This window comes from Nannobrachium achirus (genome assembly GCF_963921795.1).
Source record: "Nannobrachium achirus genome assembly, chromosome: 16".
NCBI lineage: Eukaryota > Metazoa > Chordata > Actinopteri > Myctophiformes > Myctophidae > Nannobrachium > Nannobrachium achirus.
This window is the reverse complement of record NC_137823.1, coordinates 24,583,726-24,603,233: the sequence shown is the minus strand read 5'-3', so window position 1 is coordinate 24,603,233 and position 19,508 is coordinate 24,583,726. Positions and strand designations below refer to the sequence as shown.

At 42.6% G+C, this 19,508-nt stretch overlaps 1 protein-coding gene across 4 annotated transcripts in view; it reads right to left on the bottom strand.

Annotated features, from left to right (window-relative positions):
- LOC308301402 (unconventional myosin-VI-like) overlaps positions 1–19,508 on the bottom strand; it is a 216,719-nt gene that overhangs the window by 26,043 nt on the left and 171,168 nt on the right. For 2 of the 4 annotated variants that reach the window (XM_080745378.1, XM_080745379.1), the window contains exons 27-29: positions 14,766–14,844; positions 7,372–7,532; positions 5,945–5,986 (exon numbers count right to left, since the gene is read on the bottom strand). In XM_080745378.1, the coding sequence (XP_080601504.1) occupies positions 5,945–5,986; positions 7,372–7,532; positions 14,766–14,844 (282 nt within the window). The remainder of the gene's footprint in view (positions 1–5,944; positions 5,987–7,371; positions 7,533–14,765; positions 14,845–19,508) is intronic. The other 2 variants (XM_080745380.1, XM_080745381.1) reach the window with 1 other exon arrangement.

Sequence of the window (19,508 nt, the reverse complement as noted above, 5' to 3'; positions counted from 1 at the left end):
TAAAGTAACCAAGTACATTTACGTATGTACTATACGCACACTTTTGAGTTATTTGTATTTTACTTTTTTTACTTTTACTTTTACTCCACTTGGATCCAAGTATTGTACTTTTACTCCACTACATTTATTTGAGAACGTAAGTTACTATAGTTACTTTGTAGATTGATCATTATTACAAAACATACAGTACATTAACCACTTCAGCCCTGTATGCATTTCGACCATTTCAAACATTTACTTACATTTGAAACTTGTGAAATGGGACATTTTGCACAATGAGTACTTTCTACTTTTCTTACTTGAAGTACATTTTGATACCAATACTTTTGTACTTTTACTCAAGTCAATTTTGAATTCCAGACTTTTACTTGTAAGGGTGCCCTCACACCAAAGTACCTATGAGAGTGGAATCCGCGTTCCGCCAATGCATTTCAATGAGAAGGGAGCGTTTTTTGCAGAAATCCTCTACTGACATGAAACCGCTTCACTCTCATTGAAATGCATTGGCGGAATGTGGATTCCACTCTCATAGGTATTTTGGGTGTGAGGGCACCCTAACAGAGTATTTCTACATTGCAGTATTGATACTTTTACTTAAGTAAAGCATTTGAATACTTTTTTTTACACCACTGCTCGAGTGTCAATGCCTATCAAAGCTGGCCTCACAACCAGGTTTCCCATGTGGCATCAAAGAAGTACACACGGCAGGGGTTCCGACACATTTTGTGAAGCGAGCTGGTCTACATTCAGTCGATGTGCTATATCATGACTTTCTCATGACTCTCTTCATTGGCTGTCCCAAAAGCCAATGGGGAGTCCGCAATGCCCTCCCACAATCTGAACGGCATAAGAGGTCACAGAATTCAGTGCAACACTTGCTAATTTACCAACGCCAACTTGCAGAAGACACAGACACATACTATTCTTCACCAAGCATTTAAATGACAAAAACTAAAGCAAGGGAACACTTGTGCACTCTTACAGGCACAAACAATCCAACATCTAACTGAAAAATAAGGTACAACTACTGTACTAGTAAGACCACCTGATACTGACACAATATGTCCATATATGGACATTCTCAGATCTGGGCTTAATATTGATGACATCAGAGATATCTATATATGGGCATAAAAGAGACAAGGACTGCCATATGGAGCGTGACATGAGGTGTAACTGACTGACTGACATGATACAAACATGACTGACTGACCGACATGATACTAACTGCTCCCTACGTTTGCAACTAGGCTTCTAATAAAAACTGCAGTATTAAATAACACATTCAACTCCTTGGCACTCTGAATACTGGCATGTCGCCTCTGACAGATCGACATCACTCATTCCAACCCGTTCAGATGGAGACAGGCTGTGGAAAAATACTGAAATGAATACCACCTGGAAATGTAGCTGTATGAATATTAGCACTGGCAACACACTCATGAGTTTATAAATGTGCCCAAGTACATGCACACACATTAAGAGCCCCTGCGGTCTTAATCCACTGCGTTTATCTTGTCATTTTCTTATTCAGTTCTGCTCGTATCTATAATCCTCATGTGTATTAATGACGCCAGGCTGACCAACTCCGTGGGGACAAGTAAAATGTCACCTTGTGCAGTGAATGTATTTTCTTTTACCGGCTTTTATCTGGAAAGTAAAAGGTCACTTTATTGTGCTATTCATCACGCTTTTAAGTAAGTTATGTAGGTTGTAGTGGCTAACTTATTGTGTGTTCGCTGTACAATGCACCCACTAACGTCGTCTCCCAGTACTTACTGTACCACATGACTATTTGTCTTTTTTTTTATGTTTTCTCACCCAGTGCCAACTACCTAACCCGTAGTCCTGGTTTCCGCTCTCCCCCTGCCTGCGCCAGGGGATTTGGGGAGCACCTGGCTGGCTAGGGGGAGGTAGTATAGAAACCAGGACTACTGCATGTTTTTGCGAGGGCATCTACCCTAGGAGACACGGGGAGAACATGCAAACTCCACACAGAAAGGCCCTATCGCCAACCCCACCTAGGGTGTGGGCGCTGATGATGCGGAGGGAGGAACACGCCCCCAGCGCCCACAGGCGGGAATCGAACTCAGGACATTCTAGCTGTGAGGCGAAGCGCTAACCACTGCGCCCCCACATGACTATTTGTCACACAAGCCATGCTTCTCATACACTGAACGCCTGGTATCAACCAGCTCATGGCCTTGTGTCTGCCCTGAGACTGGGATACCAAAGACTCTGAAAAATGGGACCCAGTGCCTCCCTGCTTGGCACTCAGCATCATATCAAGGGTTGGATTGGGGGTAAGTCCCTGCGACATACTGGCGTCATGTCCAGGGGGGGAACTTGTGCATCAAGCTGCCTCACGCTGCAGCAACAGCAGATAAGCCCCTGCCCTATGGGCCTCAATGGCTCGGCAAGGCTCACTTGCTGGTATCCAACCCAGAACTTTACCACTCAAATGTGAGCACTCTAGTGACTGATTTATAGAGGACTAATAATATTATAACGTTTAATTAAATGACATTGTATTATACTCTGATTTCTGAACATCTGGATCTTGAATTAAATTCCATTGCATTATACTCTGATTTGTGAACAACAGGATCTTGAATCAGAAAGGTCTTAATTGTAAAATTTGATCATTATAATTATTCGGAATGACATGCATAATGACATAATGACATAATTCAATTTGGCTTTGTTTTTGAGACAAAGGAGGGTGATTGAGGATGTCTCTGCAGTCTGCACGGCATACAAAAACGTATTAAAAAAAAAAAAAACACACAAAGAATGATCACTACCTACCTAGACAGAAGTTCAGTCATTTCCTTGGCCATTTCCTCCCTAAAAGAGTACCATTGTTGTGGTACAGTATATCACAGTTAGTACAGGAGGTATTGGACAGGGTTCTCACTCAGTCTCCGAGGACTAATTCCTTTTTTTATGTACGCTGCTGCTCCAAAGAGCAATATTGATTCTCAACTTTTTCAAATGTCGAGGATGTGCCCACTTTGATGTTGATCAAGCGAGGTGTTGTGTGCTTGTAGATCGGCTATTATCACAAGTTTAAATCGTTTTTTAAAATAACAAAAAGGGGAAGGTGTTGGACATGCAAGGTTTCCACCCGACAACGATGATATATATATATCGTCACTGTCGGGCAGTAACCTCGCATCTCCAAGTTTCAAATTTGTATGTTTTTTCGCAAAGTAAAGCCCTGCTTCATCATACAAGGCTGTCGCACAAAGGTAGTGAAAACAGCAGATCTACAAGCACACAGCGAGGCGTTGTGTGCTTGTAGATCGGCTGTTTTCACTAGTTTAAATTATTTTTAAAATGATAAATGCAAAACAATTTGTTTTGGACATACAAGGTTTCCACCCGACAACGACGATATATAGTCTCTGTCAGGTGGAAATCTTGTTCAAACGTCCAAAACTGTTACTTTTCAAGATTTGCAAAAGTAGCAGATCTACAAGCTCAAAGCAGCTAAAAGCGCAGCGCGGTTTCGAGCTTGTAGAGCTGCTACTTTTGATGCTTTTGTGTGACGCTGTACACTGTAGTATGATCAAGTCGGGTGTTAATTTATGAAAAAAGTTAAAGTAAAAAGTTAATGCAACAACTAATGCAAGACCCATAACGGTCCACATTTTGACCCCAGGAGGTCCCCGGACCGAACACTGAGAACCGCCGCCGCAATATGACACCCATTAACCTTTAGTAATGGATTGGGAATGGAAAGAACTGTGTTCATGGTAAAAGAAAAAATAGTAATAAAAAAATAATAATTCAAAAGTTCATGTCATGATGATCACAAAGAAAGTATTGTTAGGATTGGCTGTCGTCACTGTGCTGTCTAATAAAAAACATAAAAAAAGTACAAATAAAATCGATTTCGGACCGCATTCTCCAGAGCAGCAGTTCTCAAACTGGGATCCGGGGACCCAACTTCATCATGATGGCACACAATATTTTCAGATTGCAGCCAAAATACATATTCATTTGGGGGTCCTTGGCATGGAGAAAGTTTGAGAACCACTGAGGAACTCCTCAAACTGCAGAGGGGGAGTGGGCAAAGTAGCTATAAGCAGGGTTCCCACACATTTTTACAAATTTATTTCCAAAACTTTTCCAAAACTTTTACATGCTCACAACGCCTCGCGTTGCGAGGGGTAGTGAGCATGTAGATCGGCATATTTTCACAATTTCTGCCTCTAATATTTGACAATTTGGCCCATGTTTAATTTGTCATTTCAGAGGTATTAACAAAATCAATAACCAAAGACAATGCATAGCTATTTTTTGCAGGACCTTCCAGGACCCTTGATCAATTACAAAACCTTTCCAGTACTGGAAAAATATTTTTCTAATTTCAAAATATTTCCAGGAATTTCATGACCGTGGGAACCCTGTATAAGGCATAATGAACCTAAAAAACAACCCAAAAGACTAAAACAAAAAAAAACTAACAGCACATTAAGTGCAATCTGACCAGTTGTGTTGTGTGTATGACTCATGGTGTGATGCACCGACAACAAGCTAAGAGAGCCGGTACGTGGGCAGCTTTGGGCAAAGTGCAAAGGAGTAGGAGAAGTGTTTTGGTGCAAAGCTTGGATGGAGTAGAACAGGGGTTTTCAAAGTGGGTGACGGGGCAACTGGGGTGCCGTGACGGCAGTCCAGGGGTGCCGCGAGATCATTTCATTTCATAATTTTATATTTTTAGGGGCATGTCATGTATCTCTTGCAAAGCCTTGTGATCTACTGGTAGATTTATTTTGGGCACCCCTGCACTACAGCAATGGTTATTGGAATATAGCTATTTAACACTTATTTGGACAAAAACTACAAAAACAAACTCACTTATATCGCTTAAACCCCCTTTAATTTATCCATTTGTATCTCATAGTTTTACAAGAGTTCTCTTCCCTTCACTTGAACATTCTCAGTGGTAATTTTGTTTAAAAATAATTTACCAAATAAACCTGTAATCTCCCTGAGTTACAAATGGATAATTTAACACTGACACAGATTTTTACTGTGCTGACATCTCCAAGAACCTGAAAATGTGCAAACTTCTTGTTCTGCATCATGCGAGCGTCTCAGTTCTGCGCTAAAAGGTGCTTGAGTGGTTTCTGTTTTAAAAGGCGAAAACCTACATGGTCAAGCTCTTCGCTTTCTGACTCCCACCAGCTCTGCAAACAGATAATAATTATCGTTATAGACGGAAACAATGGAACTCAATACACAACAAGAGAGCGGCGCTGAATCAACAACAGGGAAAACGGTGATTGATTCCCTAAGTCGCTGTGTGGGTAAACTGATTGTCTTTGTTCCACGTTTTACTGATTGATATTGTCGTGTCCGTCGAGGGCATCAATCAGACTGGAGGCCCACCAAGGAATTGGACAGTTCAGACGTGCCGATATCGACAGTTCCATGCTTGTGTGGCGTGAATCGAACACCCTCCACGTTCCAGGAATCAAGTGTTATAGGCAGAGACAAGATAGTGACAGTCTTCCTAAGGATTGATCGAACACTTTTCCAAGTGACCAGGAAGAAAGACCCCTAATTGGTGCAATGAGTTTGCCAAATGAGCCAAAATGGAAAGATTGATATACTGAAAATAGCACAAACCTAAATATGATTTTGATCATTAGTATTGTAATCAATATTATTTTTGTCAAATCATGAAAATGAAATTAATTTCCTATTCTATAGTGAGCTATTCAAAGCATAGTGATTGTTATAGTGAGATCTGTTAAGTTCTGCGTTAGCGCCGTGTGTCATTGTTAGAGATAGAGGGCAGTGTTGAGCCGGGCGAGGGGTTTGCTACAGCATGCGGGTGGCGGGCGGTTAAGGTTGGAAGGAGGGGTCAAGGGGCGGGGTCGAGGTGGGATTAAAAAACTAAAAGGTCAAAAAGGTTAAGTCACTGGGGTCTTACGCTGCTCGCTCAGGAGACGATGGTACACCCGAGGTGCCGTTGCTGGGAGAAGAGAACAAGAGGAAGAAAGAAAGGAGAGAGAGAGAGAGAGAGAGAGAAGTTGAGATTGTGGTTATACTGTTTGTTTGGTGCGGGGGTCAGCAACCCGCGGCTCTAGAGCCGCATGCGGCTCTTTACCACCAGCCTAGTGGCTCCCTGGAGCTTTTTCAAAAGGGAAAATGATAGGGGGAAAAATATATATTTTTTGTTTTAATAGTTTCTGTTGGAGGACAAACATGACACAAAACATTCATAACGCTTTCCAATGCTGTAACATTTTGACAGTAGGCATTTTGACATATAGACTTAATTGTCACTGTCGGGCAGAAACCTTGTATCTCCAAGTTTCAAATGTGTATGTTTTTTTTCCCCCGCAAAGTAAAAAAGTAGTGAAAAGTAGTGAAAACAGCAGATCTACAAGCACACAACGCCTCGTGGTGCGAGGCGTTGTGTGCTTGTAGATCGGCTGTTTTCACTAGTTGAGTTCATTTTGTAAATGATAAATACAAAACGAAGTTTTGGACATACAAGGTTTCCACCCAACAACGACGTTGTTTTTAGTTTCTTTGGTCCAATATGGCTCTTTCAGCATTTAATGTTGCAGACCCCTGGTTTGGTGCTTGCATTGCTGCTTGGGGGAAGGTGGAGTTTGGAGTTCTCTGTAAAATAGTAAAAGAAAGGGTCTCCGGTTTGGAGGAAAATTAATCCGAGGTCAAACTCGAAAAGCCCGTAACTTTTGTGTCTTGTAAACAAGACACGTAATAACTGTGCCTCATATTGATTGATATTGACTGTATCGTCAAGTAATCGAACAACTGTGGCTGTTGCTTAGTGACCGCGGTTGTGGGAATAATTGTACTAACACAGACCGTAAGAATGCTTGACCCTCAGTGGGTTACACACTAAAAGGCAGTGGTTCTCAAAGTGGTATCAGGGACTCTCTAGGTTCCTTTATGGGGGTCTAAACTGACCCTTACAAGTCTGTAACTTTGACAGTGTACTTACTACCAATGAAACCAAATGGACCATAACGGGCAGGGACATGCAGAGAATGTTAGAGAGGTAGGGGCTGCAATTTCTAAAAGGGCCTTTTGGTGAAAATATCGCGATATGCCTTCAGGTATGGCATGGAAAGAGGGGCATTTGCATTTCTTTCACCAAAGTAAAAACTGCATTTCTGGTCTGGAGAGAGCAATTTTTACAGACAGATAAAAAGGGCAGGGGCTAAAACCCCTTTCATGTCTATGTGTGGTCGGTCCATTTGGTTCCATTGGTATACTGTAACTGTCAAAGTGAAGGGGAGGCCTTCAAATGTCAAAGTCTGAGAACCACTGCTGTAAGGGCTGAGGAGGGGGGGGGGGGGGGGGGGAGGGGGGGTCTATGTATACCTGCGCAGGCCGGCGTCGTTCAGGCTGTCGTCTGGGATGAGCTCTGACTCGCTCTGGGCGATCCTCATGGCCAGCTCCCTGTCCCTGCGCTCCTGCTCCAGCACCGTCTGCCGCGACGCCTCCTCCTCCCGCTCCGCCTCCAGCTGCTGCTCCATCTCCAACTGCACACACACACGCAAACACACACACGTGCACACACACGCACACACACATTTTAATTTCTTTATTTGAGTCCACATTTAAAAAAAAAATACATTACAAGTAGAGTGCTGTCATGATTAGGACATTTTACTTGAGGATGAATTGTCAAAAAAATATATATATACATTTCTGTTTGGCTTTTAGCCTTTGTCAACATAAGTTGAACAGAGCTCAAAACGTGTTCTACTATTTTTGAAAATATAACATTTTTAACATGGCAAATGATTATGACGATTATGCAGTACGTTATTGCGATTATTATCCCAACATTTTGCTGATGTTGTTGTTTGACAGCTCAAAACATTGAAACAACATTGTCAAACAATGAAACTAGATGGAATCTATGAACAGGTTGTGGGGGTCCCTGCTTCATCTCTCTCTCAACTAAGGGGTCCTTGGTCTGAAAAGGTTGAAGACCCCTGACCTAAATGTATAATGGCTTGTACTAATGGTTGACATTTTACTTGTTTAGAAAGGAAAGCTTCCTCTAAACTCGAATCAAAAGCACAGATAACTTCCAATAGGAAAACCTCTCTGCTGTTCTCATCAATCACAATGACGTCAGGTGTATTTGCCGTTATTATTTGCAAACACATGGGGTTCATTGCATTGGAACATTTCTGGTTTCACAAAGGATTTTTCGTAAAACACAACAGAGGAAGGATGACACATCTTTGGTAATAATGTCAATAATGTCTGTCATGCCTGGTTGTATACGGTCCTTTGTAAACACCCGCACGCACGCACGCACGCACGCACGCACGCGCACGCGCACACACACACACACACACACACACACACACACACACACACACACACACACACACACACACACACACACACACACACACACACACACACACACACACACACAGATCAATACACAAGCACACACGCAACAAACAATGCAAAGTCACAAAATGCAATTTGTTGGCACACAAAAGGTGACCGCACAGAGATCAATAGCCATTGTGTACAAACACAACACAACATGGAGCTATTTAACACACACACACTCACACTCACACTCACACACACACACACACACACACACACACACACACACACACACACACACACACACACACACACACACAGACCGAGATCAATATTGCCATTGCATGAATGGAGGCGGGAATGTGCACGCACACCGTCATGCATTACTTAAACCGCCACTGACATAAAAAAAAGGGAAGAAAGAAAACGGCTATTTTGTTTGCTAATATTTTGATGATGTCATGAATGCGCAATAAGCCAATCAAATTCATTTGAATGAATTTGAAATTGAACAAATGTACAGTAAGATTCTCTGAATTTCTCCCCTCGCCCGCAGCCCACACCTACTTCCTTAAATCTCTTTGTTACATCAACATGTTTGTGCTTATTTATTGAAATGGCGAAAACGCTAACATTAGTGCTCTCTGGGTGTCTGGCGGGGAGGGAGACTTGACTTTCCCCGGCTACCAGTGCTCTAGAGTGGGGAGAGCATGGGGGACAGACTGGCTCTTCCTGACCGGGGAGAAATGCTGATTGCGCAGCGTTTCTGAAACTATTCATTTCAGCAATATATATATATCCTCCTTCAAAACACTTACTTACACCATCTTCTACCACTTTCTGTGGTCACATGTTCAGATACTGTATTCTGATTGGCTTAAAACAGTGGTAAATCAGTCAACAACCTTGAGTTGGCTAATGGGCCCCGCCCACTGTTGTGTTGCATGATTGTAACTAAATAACCCTGCAAGTTACAACTGTTTTCTTTCATTTATATGGTAGAAGTGGTAGAAAAGCATTTTATCATTCGAGGTTCGTGGGTTGTTGGCTGACCACCGTTTCAGGGTTGCTAACCCTAACCTAACAACCCACTCCCTCTCATGGTAAATGGCTTACATCGTTCATAAGAAGTTGTTTGTTTATCTTTATTTATTGAAATGATACAAATCGCTCTGTGTCCCTAGCTTCGCGTAGCCAGACAATATCACACTGCTGCTGCCTTGCCATTTTCTCCGAGGACACGGATAGGCTTTGTTACGGGGAAAGTCAGTTGGAATTAGCACAACCAAAAACAGTGAAGATGTTGAGGCGTGTTTTTAATACGTTGGATAGACTGGTGCAGTCTAACCTTATTAAGGCCTAGGCCAGACGGAGCTGGATATTCCATATATCCCGGTTTTTCAGATATCCACATAGAAAAATATCTAGGTCCACATGACAAAGATATCTAGGTCTAAAATAATCCCCCCAGACCTCCACTAGGGGGACAAGCACACACACAGTAAAGTCTTCAGAGATATCCAGGTTCCATGTCTACACGGATCCAGTGAATCGGATATTTTTCATTGTCTCCACTTATTTATCCGGTTTCAAAAATATCCAGCTTCACGGCCAAAATATCCAGCTTCGTGTGGTTGCAAGCCTCAACCGCATAAAAAAATGTCTAGCTTCAGGAATATCCAGCCGGCACCTAAATGTCTGTTGCTGATCCCTGTGCCCCCTGTTCTGATGGAAAAAACCCAACAATTCATTGATGTAGAACATTAAGTTTCTCTGGATCAGTGCTATCGCTAAATGTGTCAAATGCAAAAGGTATAAAACATACTGTATCAGTTAGTGTGTACGTGTGCTCCCGAGTGAAACACCAATTATACTATCTGTGTGTGTGTGTGTGTGTGTGTGTGTGTGTGTGTGTGTGTGTGTGTGTGTGTGTGTGTGTGTGTGTGTGTTCCCCCCTCAACAAATCAAATCCTAATTTTTGCACAAACACGCGTGAGCCTATGATAGACGGCCGTTGCGCTCTTGCGACCGCAGACAGCGTTGACAAACAGAATAAATAGCAGCTCTTCCCTTCCAGTTTTGTCACTGTGATGACTGTCTCCGGTGCCTCGGTCACGAAGCCCTGCCAGGCAGGAGAAATGTTGTGCTGATCCGTGTGCCTTTGCTGTTAAACGCTCCACTTCCCCCTGTTTTTACTTTCTCTCTGCTTCCTTGTGACAGTATAAGCTCTCTTGTCAACACCTCTTAATGTCTCCCTCCGCTGCGCTCTCTGTACACCAGCGCTTCCACAACTTTCTTTCTTTACGATAGTGGACCATATCTTTTCAGCTGAGTGCACCCCTTCACAGCAACACATTCCTCCTGATAACCGACAAATCGTTGGTGTGTCTGTTCCTAGCTTTTCTGTTTGTTTGTTTTTAGTCCACTTATTATTAATATTATTTATATATATATATATATATATATATATATATATATATATATATGTTACAGTATGTTCAAGAAACCAGTAAAAGTTGTCAAGGAGCACTCGTTTTGACGTTCACCACACACTAATCACCACCAGATGGCGACGTCAGCCACTGCTCTGCCATTCACCAGAGTGTATATAAGAGAGTTACGTCACGCTTTGAACTCGCCGCAGACCGGAAGTGTTTACTCTTTATTTACTAGCCTAGCCTAGCCTAGCCTAGCCTAGCCTAGCCATTAGCTCCATTGTAGTCACTTGGACAGGGCGTTTAACGTGCGCTTGCCCAGGCCTTACGGCCTGGGCATAAATATAACGATTGCATTCACCACGGCTTCGTAACTCGCGCGGCGCTCCGCCGGCCGCGCGGCCCTGGCCCGCTCTTCGCGGCCACTCGCGCCTGCGGCGCTCGGGGGCGAAGAGCAGGACCAAGGTCCGCTGGCCTTCGCGCCGCTTGGGGCTTCGTGGACCCAGGGGGGCCTCGTAACTCGTTTGGGCTTCGTGGATACAGGGGGGCTTCGGTAGCCGCTCGCAGTGTCGTGGACAATAGAGCGGCGCACCGCCTGGAGTACGTTGTTGTGGCGACCGCTTGCTCCGCCCCGTGCCGCATCACGAGTGCTCCGCGTCTCGAATGTGCTGTTTCTCTAATATACTATGACATATATATATATATATAGAGAGAGAGAGAGAGAGAGAGAGAGAGAGAGAGAGAGAGAGAGAGAGAGAGAGAGAGAGAGAGAGAGAGAGAGACAGAGAGAGAGAGAGAGAGAGAGGGGTGTTGTGAGCATGTAGATCGGCTATTTTCACAATTTCTGCCTCTAATATTTGACAATTTGACAAATGTATAATTTGTCATTTTAGAGGCATTAAAAAAAGGGATATTTCACTTTCAAAAAAACTTTTGGTCATTTTATCGTCTAATCAGGCTTTTATGAACACCCTGGACAGATTTTAATTTGCTTGATTCAATATAATATTTGATGTAAATGTTATAAGGCCCCTCCTCCTCCAGGACCCCTCCCCATACAAACACCCATTGTAACTTCAAACTCCATTTTAACCAGGACAGATTCATTAAAAACATCCATTATCTTTTTCTAGTGACTCATACCACCCTCCTAATACGTGAGCAGGCCGTGCTTTTTTGATAACTGTTTTCATTTATTTGTAATAATTCTTTAGGAAAATGGAAAAAATTAAATGCAATAAAAAAAGTTAGCAAACACGGCCCAGTGTGCAAGAGTTGACAGTAGATAGGCCTTTATCTGTGCTTGCACAATGGCACACCCCTGGCTCTTGGCACAGATAAATCTCAGCACACACATCATTAGTTTTATTAGCCGCAGCTGCATTGTTTACTAGCCTGCCACGTTTTTGCCCTTCTGCAGTGTTTAACCTTTACAGGAAAACAAACTCCGGTATCGGCCTAGAGTTCCATGCACCTTTAATGAGATCGTCCCCGCAGATCACTGTTCCTGGCCCAGGGCCCGGAATCCGTAGCAGTGTCTCACACAGGCCCTTTAACTTTAACTCAATCCAATTTGGCTTCCCTAAATTCAGCTATGACCTTATACTCAAGCTGTAAATATTTAGGATTCTCACTGCCGCCTTTTTTTTAATTATGGGAGACGGTAAGCTTTTTTTGTTGTTGTTGTTTGTTTCCTCTTATAGTGAGTTCTCTTACGTATTGATACCCAAGTTTGTTTTTTGTTTCCGATTATCACAGTACAGATAGTATAATTGGTGTTTCACTCGGGAGCACACGTACACACTAACTGATACAGTATGTTTTATACCTTTTGCATTTGACACATTTACTGTGATACGGCTTTATTGGTCATGATTTGACATTACTGTAATACTAGTCCAAACCTACTGTACCATGGACTGTGGAAACACAACTTCCTGCAGGGACCGTAACTACTGTACAGAGCCCCATATCCTGTGGTGAAAAAACGTCAATAAACTGCTTAATATTGGCCAAGAAAAGTGAAGAATCTGCTTCCTCGCCCCCGGCATTATTATGCCAACGGTGAACGCTCATGTGTAATTTTAGATCAATTGGTCGTCTCACTGAGGAGAACAATGGAGGAGGAGAGACTGACAAGAGTTTTCTGCTTCATTTTGACGGTGAGGGAGAAAAAAAAAAAGTGGACATTGATCATGGTAATCCAGGGGTCTTCAACAGGGGGTCCCGGGACCCCTAGGTGGTCCTCAGAGTTACTAAAGGGGGTCCTCCAAATCTTTGTGTGACCTTTTTTATATTAGGAACAAAGAAGGTAGCTCGCACTCACTTTCTGGTCGCTCCAAACTTTTCTTTTTATTAACAAGCAGCAAAAATAGACGTTTCGACCTGTTACGGTCTTCTTCAGTAGAAGACCGTAACAGGTCGAAACGTCTATTTTTTTAGCATGTTAATAAAAATAAATCAAATCCGGATCTGAGGACATCTGTCTGAGTCTGAAAGCAGTAACCACATCCACCCCATTGAGTTATACGCAAGTCACATGCAAGTCACATCAAACTGTCCAAACGTCACTTGCTGCACGACCCGAGCGGGAGGCGCCACTGATGTGACGTTATAACAGAGCGCAAGTATTTACTATTTGATTACAGCGCATATTACAGCACGCTGAGCACATGAGAAAAACAAGAGAGGAGAGAGAAAACACGTGAGCTAAATAGATAAAACCACAGAGAAAAGCGAAACACAAGAATAAAGAAAAAAGAGAGAAAAACAATATTGTAACGTGTGTTCGTTTTTGTTGTTGTCGCATTTTCTGAATGTGATCGCCATGACGCCGACGCCGTTATCACGGTAACCAAAGCAGATATGTAGACGCAGGGCAGCTTTGGGCTGAAGCTGTTAAAATCAGTCAGAACGCACAGATCCGATCTGGTCACTTGCAAATGCAGTGTGAAAAGTCGGGCCAAAAGATCAGATTTGAGAACCAAATCGGATTTGGGCTGGATTTGACTGCAATGTAAATCCACCTTAATAAACTTGACCTTTCACTCTGTGCTTAGTCTGCTCCTTTTCTCCTCTACACCAAAACTCTTAGCTGAAAATAGCCGATCTACTGTACATGCTCACAACGCCGTTTTGAGCTTGTAGATCTGCTATTTTTGGCTAAAGTTCTGGACCTAGGGTTCAAGTGGTTAAAATAAAAAAGTAACCCCCTGTTGAAGACCCCTGGCTTACCATGATCAATGTCCACCTTTTTTTTTCTCCCTCACCGTCAAAATGAAGCAGAAAAAGTGCCCCCTCAAAACAAATAGCATTAAATGAACCAAACTCTTGTCAGTCTCTCCTCCTCCATTGTTCTCCTCAGTGAGACGACCAATTGATCTAAAATGACACATGAGCGTTCACCGTAGGCATAATAATGCCGGGGGCGAGGAAGCAGATTCTTCACTTTTCTTGGCCAATATTAAGCAGTTTATTGATGTTTTTTCACCACAGGATATGGGGCTCTGTACAGTAGTTACGGTCCCTGCAGGAAGTTGTGTTTCCACAGCCCATGGTACAGTAGGTTTGGACTAGTATTACAGTAATGTCAAATTAGGACCAAAAAGCCGTATCACAGTATGACCTTATAAGTTCTCCAATTATGGATGCTAGGGTTAAAGTGGTTAATATACTAAAAAAAAGGAGAACAACGATTTGGAGGACCCCCTGTAGTAACTCTGAGGACCCCCTAGGGGTCCCGGACCCCCTGTTGAAGACCCCTGATTTAGGCTATATAAGGCCAAGGGGCATTTTTAACACCACATTTCTAACACTACAAATCTGGTATGGCGTTCCTTGGCACCACATCTTTTCAAATGGGGGTCCGCGGCCAAATACACAATAATTTAGGGGTTATTTAGAAGCCCAGGTCTGTTGGGTCAGCCAGGGTTCTGTTCAATAACAGTAGGATTAAGGGGGTCACAGTCGTTGAGCACAAACCTGAATCCTCCTTTCCTCCTCCTCCCTCTTCTTCCTCTCCTCTTCCTCCTGCTTCCTCTTCACTTCCATCTCCGCTTTCCTGGTGGGGGGGAGAGAAAAACATTACGGTGCAATTAAGGGTGGGGAAGTTAATGCGATATTAACTAATTAACGCAAAATCCTTTTATCGGCGATAATATTTTTAACGCACGATTAACGCGGTGATTTTTGCACCCCGGTGCAGTGAGTTTTGAGCCTCGGTGCACCCCGTAGTCAGGAAGCGAATGCAGACTGCAGAGACACGCAGTAGTAAACAACAAGACAGTCACAGACAGTCAGAGCGGTGGAGGTTTTGGGACACAGGCAGGGGCAGACAGACAACCACGGTTGCACTCATTGGAGACTATTTGACTTCACTCAGTAATCACAGTTTCCTCGAGAACACAGCGCATTATTTTGACGGGAGTGGAGGCTTCTGTTGCATGCACTGACTGTTATGAAGACGTTACGTAGCCTACTAGCCTACTAGCCCTGGAACTTGTCTGTGCTTGTCTGCCCCAAAGCCTTCACCATGCGTGTAACCGGAGAGTGTATCATTGAAAATAAAGTCAGCAAACTGCTGATCACCGACAGTACACACAACATGATCGCAGGGGCCAGGGAACTGGATGGGCATAATGCGTTGGCTTGTGCCACACATCTTCAGCGAGCCAGCCTATAATCTCCTAGCAATACCTCCACAATTTGTGGCGTCGTCACGTTAATGTTAATGTATTGTTAATCTAAGGCTACCAACGAGCCATCACAGTGTCTACATAATAACAGGGTTTATCAAAGTGAACTAGGGGTGCCATAATCGTAACACCAGTCCAGGGTGCCTCAGAATACTTTGATAATATTTAAAATGTAGCCTATCAATATTACAGTTAAACCTAGAGCCTCTATGCTTTGTAAAACGCTGCACTGTACTTGAGTAATTTTTCCATACACAAACACTTCACAAAATAAAAGATTACAAGCTCACAACGCATCTTATTGTGAGCTTGTAGATCGGCTATTTTTGGTGAATGTTCCCCCCAGAATAGGGATGCTGTGGTTAAAGTGATTAAATGCCAAGTATAAAAATTAATTTATTTCTAATCTGTCCTAATGGAAACACATATTTTGCCTCAGAATACTTTGATAATATTTAAAATGTAGCCTATCAATATTACTTCAGTTAAACCTAGAGCCTTTATGCTTTGTAAAACTCTGCACTGTACTTGAGTAATTTTTCCATACACAAACTCTTCACAAAATAAAAGATTACAAGCTCACAACGCATCTTATTGTGAGCTTGTAGATCAGCTATTTTTGGTGAATGTTCACCCCAGAATAGGGATGCTGTGGTTAAAGTGATTAAAGTATAAAAGTTAATTTAAATCTGTCCTAATGGAAACATTTTCTCGAAGATTCTGGACAGTAAGCCTATTTGTCATATAGAATTTGAATAAACTAGGTATTTGTCTACCTCCCATGTTGATATGAGTATTATATATCTGTTTAAGGTAGTTTTAGAACAGATAAGAAAATATGCGATTAATTTGCGATTAATCGTGATTAATTATGGACAATCGTGCGATTAATTCGATTAAATATTTGAATCGATCCCCAGCCCTAGGTGCAATGCATTATTGTTAATTGTGGCATGTTTACCAACATGCCAAGTTTAGTGCTCTGCACTTGAACAACTGTTCCAGGCTGCCATATCCAGCCCAAGAAACAGTAGAAACAGGGGGAAAAGTTAAATGTACTTCTTAAAATAAATGTATCATGCCTGTTGCTAAGGTATGGCAACATGACTGGTGTCTTGCACGCGCGTGAAGGGCGCGTGCAAGACACCAGTCATGTTGCCATACCTTAGCTTTTTCTGAACTGACGCCACTGAATGGGTTACAAAAATCGTGGGATAAAAATGTAAGATACGGGAGAAGCCGATAAGGAACTCCCGGGCAGCTTGTTTTCAACGCGTCTCGCAAGACTCAGTAGCCGCTCGCTCAAGGTCATCGACGCGTTAACGACTTTACAAGGTTTTAACAGCTGCAGAGGTGCGACTTAACCAATTCAGAACGGGAACACATTATTGTGTATCATTATTTTATGCTTTAATTATTGAAAAATAGCAGATATACAAGCTCACAGCGCGCGCTGCGAGCTTGTAGATCTGCTATTTTTGAAAAATCGTGAAAATTTGAATTTTGACCCGATTCTATAAGTGTCTTTTGAATCCAAAAAGATTTTTTGAAAAACCCATGTTTCTATGTCAGCAATCTGGCTATAGCCAACGTCAAAGAGAAGCTCCTTTTCACTTCAACTAGAGCTCAGTTAGTCTGTTCTTGAGAGACTACTATGTCAGTGGTTCTCAAACCTTTTCATGTGAAGGACCCCCAAAATGATATTTATTTGGCCACGGACCCCCATCTCAAAATATTTAGTTCCAGGGACCACCCAGAAGCAAAATTTGAGTTACAAACATTCGCTTTGAAAATACATATATTCAAAGATTTGCACACATTTTTACGACTTAAAAAGAAATAGCAGATCTACAAGCTCACAGTGTGGCACTCTGTGCCGCGCTGTGAGCTTGTATATCTGCTATTTTTCAATAGTTAAAGCATTCAATAATGATACTCAATAATGTGTACCCGTTCTAAATGGGTTAACAGAGCAGTGTCCTGCTGTCTACTTCTAAAAGAGTGGAGGGGTGGGGTCGAATACTTTCATATCATTTAATGAAATCTGTTTTCATTTCACGGATGATGAAGGTGAAAGAAAAGGAGAATGAAACGATGAAAAAAAAGAAAATACACAATCATATTGTATAATAATAGGTGGATTATTGTTCTGAACCTCGTTGCAGTAGTGGTTTGAAATGACCGAAATCTCCTCTCTCCCCTTCTTATTTTTGATCTACCTCTCAAGGCTGTCCGGAGGCATAATGCAGTGGTTCTCAACCTTTTCAGGCCGCGACCGCCAAAATAATCATATTTTAACTGGGGACCCCCCCACCCCCACCCTGACAAGCACTATAGTTGAGGCATTACATTTTGTATAACACGGTTCTATTGTGAAAATAGCAGATCTAGATCGGCTATTTTCACAAATTCTGCCTGTAATATTTGACAATTTGGCCAATGTTTAATTAGTCATTTTAGAGGTATTAAAAAGTCCTTAAATTGTCACTTTAGAAATGTGCAGACCACTTAAACTTTATGTTGGTTTGTTTACTGTTGAGTGAGAAAACAGTGTTGCACATTAAGTTAATCATCTGGGGACCCCCCGAAATAATCTGGGGACCCCCCTGGGGGTCCCGACCCACAGGTTGAGAACCACTGGCATAATGGACAGTCCACTGCCCTTGCATAACCTGCACCGGCCGGATTCTAAACCATTTAGGCCCATAGATTTCATTGTACGACAACTACCGAAAATAGCATGTACATGTGCAAGCTCACAGTGTCACATCGCAACGTGTTGTGAGCATGTAATCAGCCATTAGAAAAAAAAAAATCTGTGTAAAACGAGAGAGAAGTACGAATAAATGAGTATCAGTATTTCTATGGTGACACTGTAGCCTTATTATTCCTATTAATGCCTTGATCTTTACTTGTCTGGCACTGGGAAATCACTTTTGCATAATAATTTGCAACTCATAAAAGCTAAGCCTTTATAGAGTCTTTAAGCCTTATAAAAGACGAGGTGCAGCAGGTCTATCTCCTTATAAAACTCAATTAACTTTATCAAGGTCGTTAAACAGTACATGTGTTCAAATTTAAAAGCCACCCAACAGTCTCCACGGTGATGCCTTTCAGCCACTGGGTTGGCTCCATAGAATTTACTCTCTGCCGGGTTCAAAACTCTTCATTTTCAGGATTCAAGATAAAACATAAAAAAAGTAGCAGATCTACAAGTAGATAAAGAGTTATTTTTTTTACAATTCTGTGCCTATGGGCACTTTGGGCAGGGGTGTCGCACCAACTTCTGGGCCCTTGGTACAAGGATTCACTGCGGGCCCCCCATGAATGTTCTTCATAGGGGGAGGAGGGGGTTTAACCTGTTTAGACTGGGAACGCATTATTACATGTTATTTTGAAAAGTAGCAGATATACAAGCGCACAGCGCAACACAGAGTGTGAGCTTGTAGATCTGCTATTTTTGAAAAATTGTGAACATTTGTGCAAGTCTTTGAATATTTTTGACCTGATTCTATAAATGTCTTCTAAATCGGTGGTTCTCAAACTTTTTCCATGTCAAGGACCCCCAAAATTATTGCGACCGTCAGGTCACATTTACTATCAAAACCTCCACCGGCTGTCTGTCAGTCTGTCAGGTCACGTCACGTCACGTCACGTCACGTCACGTCACACTTTTGCCCTACTCATATCTCCGCCATCGTTGCCCCTATCCATGTGAAATTTTCCACACACACTCCTTGCCTGCCAAACCACAACCTTCAGGACCTCTGGACCTCCACGGACCCCCAGGGACCACCTGCCACCGCCACCAAATAGTGCAAAAATGACCAAATCTACACCCCAACTGGGCTACTCACGGGGAATTCCCGGGGACCACCGACTCCTGCTGCTCCAACAGTCCTTCACCTTCATTGGTTTAACTTTGCCACGCCCCCTCCCCTCATTGGCCATAACTTTATTTGGCTTTACTCATCAACCCTTTGTCGTACAAACTTGTGGGTGGTGTCAATTGACTTGATTAAGAGTCCTT